Source organism: Penaeus monodon, chromosome 12 (assembly GCF_015228065.2).
Source record: "Penaeus monodon isolate SGIC_2016 chromosome 12, NSTDA_Pmon_1, whole genome shotgun sequence".
Classification (NCBI taxonomy): Eukaryota; Metazoa; Arthropoda; class Malacostraca; order Decapoda; family Penaeidae; genus Penaeus; species Penaeus monodon.
Genome location: NC_051397.1, coordinates 39,979,777 through 39,990,444, shown reverse-complemented (window position 1 = coordinate 39,990,444; position 10,668 = coordinate 39,979,777). Strand labels below are relative to the sequence as shown.

Sequence of the window (10,668 nt, the reverse complement as noted above, 5' to 3'; positions counted from 1 at the left end):
TCACGCTCTGGCTCTCGCTCTCTCGCGCTCTGGCTCTCTTGTGCTCTGGCTCTCGCTCTCTCCTCGCTCTGGCTCTTGCTCTCTCCGCGCCTCTGCTCTCCGCTCTCTCATCCTCGCTCTGGCCTTGCTCTCTCGTCGCTCTGGCTCTCCTCTCGCGCTCTGGCTCTCGCTCTCTCCTCGCTCTGGCTCTCGCTCTTCTCGTCGCTCTGGCTCCCTTGCTCTCTTCGTTGCTCTGGCCTCGCTCTCTCCTCGCTCTGGCTCTCGCTCTCTCGCTCTCTCGCGCTCTGGCTCTCGCTCTCTCGCGCTCTGGCTCTCGCTCTCTCGCGCTCTGGCTCTCGCTCTCTCCTCGCTCTGGCTCTTGCTCTCTCGTCGCTCTGGCTCTCGCTTGGCTCTCACTCTCTCGTCGCTCTGGCTCTCGCTCTCTCGTCGCTCTGGCTCTCGCTCTCTCCTCGCTCTGGCTCTTGCTCTCTCGTTGCTCTGGCTCTCGCTCTCGTCGCTCTGGCTCTCGCTCTCTCCTCGCTCTGGCTCTTGCTCTGGCTCTTGCTCTCTCGTCGCTCTGGCTCTCGCTCTCTCGCGCTCTGGCTCTCGCTCTCTCGCGCTCTGGCTCTCGCTCTGGCTCTCGCTCTCTCGTCGCTCTGGCTCTCGCTCTCTCCTCGCTCTAGCTCTCGCTCTCTCCTCGTTCTGGCTCTTGCTCTGGCTCTTGCTCTCTCGTCGCTCTGGCTCTCGCTCTCATTCGCGTTTCTGGCTCTTGTGCTCTCGTATCCTCGTTCTGGCTCTTGCTCTCTCCTCGCTCTGGCTTCTTGCTCTCTCGTCGCTCTGGCTCTCGCTCTCTCCTCGTTTTCTGGCTCTTGCTCTCTCGTCGTTCTGGCTCTTGCTCTCTCCTCGCTCTGGCTCTCGCTCTCTCCTCGTTCTGGCTCTTGCTCTCTCCTCGCTCTGGCTCTTGCTCTCTCCTCGCTCTGGCTCTCGCTCTCTCCTCGCTCTGGCTCTTGCTCTCTCGTCTCTCTGGCTCTTGCTCTCTCGTCGCTCTGGCTCTTGCTCTCTCCTCGCTCTGGCTCTTGCTCTCTCGCGCTCTGGCTCTCGCTCTCTCGTCGCTCTGGCTCTTGCTCTCTCCTCGCTCTGGCTCTTGCTCTCTCGTCTCTCTGGCTCTTGCTCTCTCGTCTCTCTGGCTCTTGCTCTCTCGTCGCTCTGGCTCTTGCTCTCTCGCTCTCTGGCTCTTGCTCTCTCGTCGCGTCTGGCCTCTTTGCTTCTCCTTGTCGCCTGGCTCTTGCTCTCTCCTCGCGCTGGCTCTTGGTCTCTCGTCGCTCTGGCTCTTGCTCCCTCCTCTCTCCTCTCGCTCTGGCTCTTGCTCTCTCGTCGCTCTGGCTCTTGCTCTCTCCTCTCTCTGGCTCTTGCCTCTCTCGTCGCTCTGGGCCTCTTGCCTCTCACCTCCGTCGTCGCTCTGGCTCTTGCTCTCTCCTCGCTCTTCTCCTCTCTGGCTCTTGCTCTCTCGTCGCTCTGGCTCTTGCTCTCTCCTCTCTCTCCTTCTCTCCTCTCTCCCTCTCTCCTCTTTCTCCTCTGCTCTCCTCTCTCTCTCTACCTCTCTCTCCTCCTCTCGATCTCTCTCTCTCTCTCCTCTCTCTCTCTCTTTCTCTCTCTCTCTGCTCTCTCCTCTCTCTCTCTCCTCTTCTCTCTCCTCTCTCTTCTCTCTCCTCTCTCTCCTCACTCTCTCTCCGCTCTCTCTCTTGCTCTCTCTCTCGCTCTCTCTCTTGCTCTCTCTCCTCTCGCTTCTCGCGTTTGCTCTCGTCTCTCGCTCTCTCTCGTGCTCTCTCTCTCGCTCTTGCTCGCTCTCTTCTCGCTCTTCCTCTCTCTCTCCTCGCTCTCTCTCATTCGCTCTCGCTCTCTACTCTCGCTCTTCTCTCGTCTCCTCGCTCTCTCTTCTCTCTCTTCTCTCTCCTCCTCTCTCTCCTCTCTCTCTCCTCTCATCTCTCTCTCTCTCTCTCTCTCTCATCGTACAGCTTCGCCTGGAACCCGGATGTGACATCCGCGCGTCTTCTCGAACAGATCTGGATTGCCCCATGACCCGTGTCTGAACTGTCCGGACGACGTTTGGTACTGCTTGGGACCGAAAGCAGAACGAGCTCTTGGATGGCTGGCTGATCGCACATGAAACGCCAGACTAGTGTTGTGTGGGGAGGAAAGGATGCGAAAGAAAGATAGAGAACGAAGAAAACACAGATGAAATACAGCTGGCGAGTATGGATGTGATGGAAAAAATTCACCATGTATCCGATTTACAATATTATTTTTTTTGGTTTTGCTTTTTTCTCGCAATAAACGGGGGATCTGGTTTTGGCTGGAAACGACTGCGTGCCGTGTCTGCTCCATCCCCCGTTCACGCGACACCTTGGCCCGGATCAGAGGCGACAGGTTAGCAAGCAGCCGCGTTCGGCGTGTCCGAGGGGCGCTCGAATGCGCTCCGCTGACCCTGCGCCGATGGATGTATGATCGGATCGCGGCCGTCGTGCTTGCTTCTGCCACACGGCCATGCACGGTTCGGAGAAAATCTGGAGTACTGGTCCCGCACGGCGGCTGGCGGCGTCGTCCTCCGGATGGGAGACGTCGTGCCGTGAAGATCTAGTTAGATCGTCTGCCGTGGGATTGGGTGCGGCTGGGGGCCATTTGTAGTGTCAAGACCAGTTGTATTATTTTGGGGGAACAGTTAAGAACACGTGCGAATCGCCTACTTCTATCTACTCCTGTCTCTAATTTTTAGTTTGCGCCGTGCTTGTTCAAACGCACATCGAGACCGCTAAAAGTGGCTGATTAGAATCGGCCTGTGGACGCCCCCTCCCCCCCTCGCACGACCGAGAAGGGATCTCCGCCCCGGCGCCGCCTTCCTCGGGTCCGCGGGCAGGCGCGAGGCGGCGCGAGGGCGAGGGAGCCGGAACGTCGCTCGCCTTGTTCTAATTTGCCATCGGCGCTTTGCTCTTTTGGTCATCGCAGCGACGGCGTACCGCTCGCTCGGGAGTGGTCCCTGTTGGGAGAGTGCCTGAGTTGCGTCTGTATGGCAAAAACCTTTCCTGCCCCTCCCTCCCCCCCCCCCTCCCCCCCTCCCCCCCCCCCCCTCCCCCTCCCCCCCTTCCCCTCTAAATCGCTTGTTCGTTCTTCCGGGTTTTCCCCGAAGTTTCCCTTTGCGTATTGCCTGTTTCCCGGATCGAGGCGCATCGCGGCGAACGTCGGCGGTCGGTGCCACGAAAAGCGGCTCTCCGGCGGCCTTGTTCCGGCCGTTTCTACGTGGCGGGTTTGAGAACGTAGGCCAGGAAACGCGCTCGTAAATTTCAGCTACGAGGGGGCGTTGGGGATGCACAAACTAGAAACGAGCCAACGAGTAAACGAGGGAGCGAGCGAACAAGTGAACGTGTAAACGACCCAAAGAGCGAACGAATGAACGAATAAACGACCGAACGAGCGAATATGGGGGCCAAAAGACGGGGGAACAATAAACCCGAAAGACCCAAACAGCCACGAAGCCCAGTGAACGAGTAAAAAAAAGTAAAAAAACCCCCAACGACTAAAAAGCCACGAACGAACATGAAAGGTAAAAAATAAAAAACCCAAAGACCTAAACAGCCACGAAAGAACAGTGGCCGATGAACGACAAGCGGCAAAGTAACCCCGGGCGCGAAGGGGGCCTACCCAGGCAGGCTCGGGCCGGCCGGCTTCCGCGCCCCATTCGGTCGGGGCTCCCCCGACTCGGGGGGGACGAAGTGAGAGTTTTTTAACATACGCAACACAAACAGCCCCGCCAACACATTGGTTTTTTTCGAGCACACAAACACCCCACAACCCCCCAAACCCCCCAACAACCTCCCCCCCCCCCCCCCCACCCCCTCTTTCTCCGGGCCCCGCTGCCGTTTTAGGTTTTTTTAATTTTTTTTTCCACGCTTTCTCATACAGTTGCATTGGTTTTTTTTTATCTTAAAAAAAAAAAAAAACACCGCTCTCCTCCCCTCCCCCCCCCCCCTCCTCTTTTTCTTTCTCCCTCTCTCTCGCTCTGAGACTTCATCACACCTTCCTCCTTTCCTTTTTGTTTTCATTCTCTCTCCCCGACTTAATTCTCCCCTCCCTCCCTCTCCCCCTCTGCCCCCCTTTTTCCCTTTCCCTCCCACCCTTCTCCATTTTCCCCCCTTCCCCCCTCCCCCCCCCCCCCGCCCGATTTTTCCCCGGGAGGTCACCCCGAGGGTCGCGAGAGGCAGATTCGGGCGGCGGCGGCGGTGGGCCGTCCCCTGACCTCCTTCTCGAACCCCTGCCGCTTGGGTTCGTTGGGGAGGAGAGGGACGAGGGAAGAGCGGGGAAGGAAGAGAGAAGGGGGGGAGGTAAGGGGTGATGGGGGGGAGGCAAGGGGGGAAAAAAAGGGGGGGAGGGAGGGGGTTGATAGGGGAAAAAAGTGGAAGGGGGGGAAGGGGGTCCGGTGCTATGTAGGGGAACCGTAAGAAAGACCCAATGGGGGGGGAGTAAAGGGGGGGAAGGGGGAAAGGGATGGGGGGGGTGGGGCAATTTTCCCAAAAGGGGGGAGAGGAACGAAAGAAGAGTCAAAGGGCTAAACCTCCCGCAGGGGCCGACTTTGAGGGGCGAGGGGGCTTCGCTCGCGCCCTCCGCCGCCCCCCCCTCGCTGGTCCCTTTGGCTGACCCCAGCGCCTCGGGAGCTCCTGGCGCGGATTCCGTCTCCGCAGCTCTTTCCTCCCCTCCTTGTCTTCGCTTCTTTCTATCTTCTTTTTTCCTTTTTTCTTTTTTTTTTTTTTCTTTTTTTCTTCTTCTCTTTCCCCCCCCCCCCTCCACCTCCCCTCCTCCTCCCCCTCCTCCCCCCTCCTCCCCTCCTCCTCCTCCTCCTCCTCCCCTCCTCCTCCTCCTCCTCCTCCTCCTCCCCTCCTCCTCCCCCTCCTCCTCCCCTCCTTTTTTCGCCTTTCCTTCCCCCCTCTCCCCGGCTGCCCTCCCCTTTGCACTTTTCGAAAATGCAACATTAGGCGGCCGGTGATCTTAACAGCGTGCTTCCCCCCGGTTTCGTTCCCTCACTTTTCTTTTTGTGTCCCCCCCGCCTCGTCGCGCCGCTTCGGAATGACCATTTTTCATCTTGTGCTCAACCCCCTTCCCTTTGAATTCCTTTGGGGGTCTTCAGTTGGGGTCGTGTACTTCGCCGTGTTTATGTACCCGAATACCGCCACCGCCCCTACCCCTCCCCCGGAAATCGCCCCCCGGTACTAGGGCCGCCCGATACAGGGGTTGACGGTCGTTTCCGTCATCGGGGTGGCCGTGTGGCGGGGTTGTCGAAAAATTGAAGCGGGGAATTTGTTTATTTATTTTCGCTGCGTTGTGTTGCTGCGGGCCCCCTTTTGGGGGCCTGCCTTTTTTCATGCACTTTCTTCTTGCTGTAGCTCGACCCGGGGGGTTCGTTCGTGTATGTTTTCGCCCCCTTTGCTTCTTCGAGATTCCAACGGGGGCGTGTTTCGGGGGGTTTCCCACGAGCTCGTAGGAATGAGCGACTCCGGGTGTTCAAACCGGGGGAAACTCGGGGATTTTTTTGGGCAGCACGTAGCTTCGTCCCCCAAATAATTCAAATTTTTTTAACTGATTCTATTCTAAAAGTTTCCCCAGGTACTTTTTTTCCCCTTCCCTCGTTAACCTTCCCTTTACGCTAAAATCTTAATCAAATCTTGTTTCCAAGCGTTCCCGCTCCTCCCTTGTCCTCCCAAACTGCGCTGTTTTTGTTTGCCTGGGGTGTGCGCCGCGGGCTGGACTCCGTTAAATTAATGCTTGCTTTTTGCCGAGCTTTTTTAAGCCTTGTAGGAAAAAGCGGGGGAAGGGACTCGACGTTCGTGGGGGGAAGGGCTTGGCGGGGCTGGTTACTTTGTTTAATGTATTACACTTTGCGCAACCCGTGTTTCGCTGGAAAAAAAGCCTGAGAAAAAAGGAAAATTAGAGGGTTTTTTTCAAAAAAATGCCGCTCGGAAAGGTGTGGAAAAAATTGGGAATTGATAAATTTTGGAACTGTTACGTTTTGTTGTCCTTTCAAAGCTTCTGCTAGTGTAATGATATTATATAATTTATATAATATATATATATATATATATATATATATATATATATTTTTATATATATATATAATATATTATTTTTATACTTTTATATATATATTTTATATATATATATATATATATATCTATAAATATATATATATGTTATATAATATATGTATAATTATGGTATCCTGATATTGATAATTATAGCGTGAATCCTTTTTCACGATCCAAGTCATGTTCCCTCTCCCGCCCCGCACCCCTTCCCCCCTTGGAAACTACTTCCGGTCAGCGGTTTTTCTTTTGGTAAAAAAACATACGACGAATTTGTTATTTAATGGAGCTGCAAAGTACCCACCGCGAGGGGGGGGGTACCTTGGGGATCCGGGAGGGCGCAAGGGACATGCTGAGTGATCGGGAAATGAAGCTGAAAGTGATGGGCAATGTCCTCGGATGATCTGAGGCATCTCGGCGATGGTGGTGGAGAGGAGGGAATAACCGGAGGATGGCGTGATGAGGGGGCCGGGATAAGAAAGGGAAGGTTACTGGTGTTGCTAGTTGGCGTTCTGATCCGCAGATAAGAACCAGGAACAGGAGGAGGTGGTGGGGTGGAGGAGGAGGGAAAAATAGGAGAAAAGGATATTTTTTTTAATTTGCCTTCGAGTCGTTCGTCCCCCGCGACAATACTTTACAACCCGTGAGGTTCGAGAGGGCGAAAATCGCCCACTTTTGATGGGCCCTAGCCGTCCCTGTGAGCACGGATTTGCCCCGGTCTGTCACTGTGGACCGGGGGGGAAATGATTAAGCCTTTTCGCCCCGCTCAAAACCTTTTGTTCCCCTGTCCGAGGAGGCTCGTGGGCGGGGAGTCACACGGGAGTAAGTCGTCCCCAATCGTTTTGGGAAATCATCATATCGCATTTGGGGTTTGGGGTTTGTTGAAGCGAAGTGTGTGGGGTGGTGTTGTGGGGGGGGGGGGGGGCCCTCAGGAGGGAGGGGAGATTTTTTTACTTTTTATTTGTTTTTTTGTGTGGGGGGTGGGGGTAAACATTTTAGTATTTCCACACACACCACACAACACAACACACACCACACAACACACACACACACACAAACACACACACACAAAATAAAAAAATAAAAAAAAAAAAAAAACAAAAAAAAAAAAAAAAAAAAAAAAAAAAAAAAATTTTTTATATATATATATATATATATATATAAAGTTTTTTTTTCTGATGTGTTTTCTTCGTATTTCGTCTCGCATCCCGCTCACAGTGTGTAATGTGTGCGTGTGTGTGCTTTGTGATTCACTTTTTAAATCCTGTTTATTTTCATTTTATTTTTTACCTTCATCTTCATCTTCGCCGGGAGTAACTGTCTCTCTTAAACACTTCCTTTTTCTTCACTTATTATTATCTTTTTAAAGCCTTGTTCAAAGGCGAATATGCTGTAAAAGCCCCGCGCGCGAGAGAGAGAGAGAGAGAGAGAAAAAAAAGTTTTTCTCTCGCAGTGTTATGGACGGAGGTGTTGGTGTAGCGGGGGGGGGGGGTGCTTCCTGGCTGCAATTTTTTTTTTTTTTTTGGCGGGGGCGTCCGTGCGTCCCCCTCCGGGCGTGTGGAGACGCCCGCAGGGGAAGTTACCGTTCCCTTGGCGCCTTTGGGGGGGGGGGGAGGGACAAAGGACGGATGGAGATTGATTTTTTTCCCCTTTTTAATTGCTACTTATTTGTATTTTTTTTGTTTTTTTGTTTTTTTGTGTATTACAGCTCCATGATGTGTTTTTAAAGACTATTCTTTGCATTTTGCTGAATGTGAGGTACGCGGTTCTAACTTTTTCCCTTTACTCACGTTTCCCATTTACTCACGTTTCCATTTACTCACGTTTCCTTTACTCACGTTCCCATTTCTCACTTCCCCATTTACTCACCGAGCGCCCTTTCCCTTCCTCCCGCAGCGCGAGAATCTTGCTGTGACGGGGAGTCGCTGTCGGGCCTGAGTCACGCCGAGCCATCGCGGTGTTCAAGTCGATCCGCGCCGGCAAGGTCATCATGCACGTGGGGCGAGGACGGCCCCCCCGCACAGGTGGGGGCTATCGCAGGTCAAAGGGGAGAGAAGGATAGGGAGGGAGGGGGAGAGGGAGAGAGAGGGAGGGGGTTGGGGAGAGAGAGGGGGGGGGAGGGGGAGGGAGAGGGGAGGGGGGGGGAGGGGTGGAGGGGTGGGGGAAGGGAGGGGAAGAGGGGGGGGTAAGGAAGGGAGGGATAGGAGAGGGGGAAGGGAAAAGGAAAAGAGTAGGGAAAAGGGAGAGAGAGAGAGAAAGAATGTGAGAGTAAATCCGTGGGGAAAGAGTGAGAGTTCCCCATTTCTCGAAGGCTTCTCCCGCCCCCTCCTAGCCTTTCTCTCGCACCCCTCAACAGCGCCTTTCCACCAGCCCCGAGGGCGCAGGAAGTCCAGTCAGTTTTGAATTATGATGGGAAGAGGATATTCCAAATTAGAGCAGGCGAGGAGGACATGTGGCCTGGCGTTATGGGCTCCCAACGCCTTCCTTTGATGTCCCTAAGGAGCTGGGGATACTAGTCGTTTACTTCCATGGAGTATGTTTTGGGTTTCCCCCTTGATGGTGGTTTGGAAAACCTGGGATATTTTTATTTTCCTTAGTGGGGTGTGGTCAGTGGCTTGCCTGGTTGAATGTTTATATTTTTTATATTATTAGATTCAAACATATTGAATGGGTTTTAGATTATTATTAGATGCATTTATATTTGTAGATGGCGGAGAAAAGAAAAGAGAGAGAGAGAGAGAAGAGAGAGAGAGAGGAGAGAGAGAGAGAGAGAGAGAGGATAGAAGAGAGGAGGAGGAGAATAAAATGAATTCATAAAACCTCACTCATACCTTGTTTTTTTTCTCGCCGTTGCAGATCTTCCAAGTCGAATCCTGTGACGAAATGGACAAGATGGAGTGAAGGGCGAGAAACGCAGGTCCTCCTCCCTCAGCGACGGGCATCGATCGGCTGGTTCCTGCCCCGGCGAAATCGGGCGAAGCCGTGAACGGACTCGCCTCCCCCCAAAAAAAAGAAATTTGAGGCAGATTTAGATTTGCTTGATGCTATTTGTGTCGCGAGATGGAAATGAAAATGGCAGGAATGGAAAAGGAAAAAAAAAATTGTAAAAAACGTCTCCGTATGATTTTTAAACCCCTTTTTTAGGAGGGAAGTGCTGACCCGAGATAGTCGGGTTCGTTGTGTACGGGTTTGGAGAAACACCCTCGTGAATCGCATTTTAAAAAAGAAAGTTTAATTTTTTAGTGGAACCGCCGCCGATGTATAGTAAAACCGCGGTTATATTATGGCGATAATTCCCGGAAGGAGCGCGGGAAACCCTTTATTTATGCAGTGTACATAATTTTTTTTATAGCTTTAAAAGGGAATTTTCTCTCTTTTTTTAAAATGAAAGTTTCGGAGGATTTTTTAATTTTGTTTTGTTTTTTTAAAAAAAATAATTCAAGTGAAGAAAGTAAGTGCAAGGTATAATCTGGAAAAAACCATCGCACAAAAAAATAAAGGTCGATTTTGGAAAAAGGAAAACGACCTGTCTTCAGGCCACCCGGGTCCCGTCGCCTCGCGGACGTTTGCGGGAAAATCCTCCTAAAATGTGGGGGGAAATAAAGCAGTGCAATGCAACTCGACGTTCGGCCTAGCGGAGAAGTGAAGAAAAAAATATCAGCCCAAAATCAGTAGAAAAAAGTGAGATAGAAAAAAAGTGAGATTTAATTAAAAAGGGGCGAAAACGGGGGAGATTCTGGCTTTAAAACACTTTTAAAAAGGCTCCTCATTTCGATGCGAGAGAGCTTTCGAGAATAATAATCTAATAAACGACCTCTGTACAGTTCGATATGATAGAGAAATTTATTGTATTTTTCAGTCTTACATATTGTATAAACACAACTAGTTTACGAGTTTATGTAAGAGTATTTTTTGCCAGATTTATTACGAGTTTATGTACAGTTTGTTTTTAAAACTCAGGTGCTCTGAATCAGTACAATATAGTGCTACTTTAAACTTAGATTTCATAGTATCAAAAATCACTGTACATACATTAGACTGGGACAATTTTTTTAACACTTTCTTCTGACCTTTTCTCTGTTTTTTTTTTGTTTTTTGTTTTAGTCTTTTATTAATTTTTCTTTCTGTGATTTTTTTTTGTAAAATAAATATTCCAGTGAATTTAAGATCGTTTTCTTTAAATCCTTTGGAGTTATTTTAGTGATGCGTGGAGTTTTGTTTTTCCTATCGATCTCATGCCCCTAACCATTGGTGTTAAAAGGTATGAAATAAAAGGGGAGGGAGGGGAAAAGAGAAAGGGGGAGAGGGGAGAGAGAGAGAAAACAGAAAGAAAAATAGAAAAGGAGAAAGAAAGAAGAAAAGAGACAGTGGAGAAAGAAGGAGAGAGAGAGAGGAGAGCGAAGGGGAAGACCGGGGCGGTTCCCCGGCGCCTTCTCCGTGGGCGTCCGACGCTCCTGTTCGAAAGCCCGCGCTGCCCCTGTGATCCTGATAATGAACCGTGAAAGAAAGGAACCCTCGTGGAACCCGGCGAACCCCCTGTGTTAAGGGGAACTCCTCGCGA

General features: G+C 51.5%; 1 protein-coding gene across 1 annotated transcript in view; it reads right to left on the bottom strand.

Annotated features, from left to right (window-relative positions):
* Nucleotides 1-8,602: 8,602 nt before the first annotated feature.
* Nucleotides 8,603-10,668, bottom strand: part of LOC119579703 (conglutin alpha 2-like) — a 20,963-nt gene continuing 18,897 nt past the window's right edge. Inside the window, exon 6 of the mRNA XM_037927608.1 lies at nt 8,603-8,726. Coding sequence (XP_037783536.1) covers nt 8,603-8,726 — 124 coding nt within the window. The remainder of the gene's footprint in view (nt 8,727-10,668) is intronic.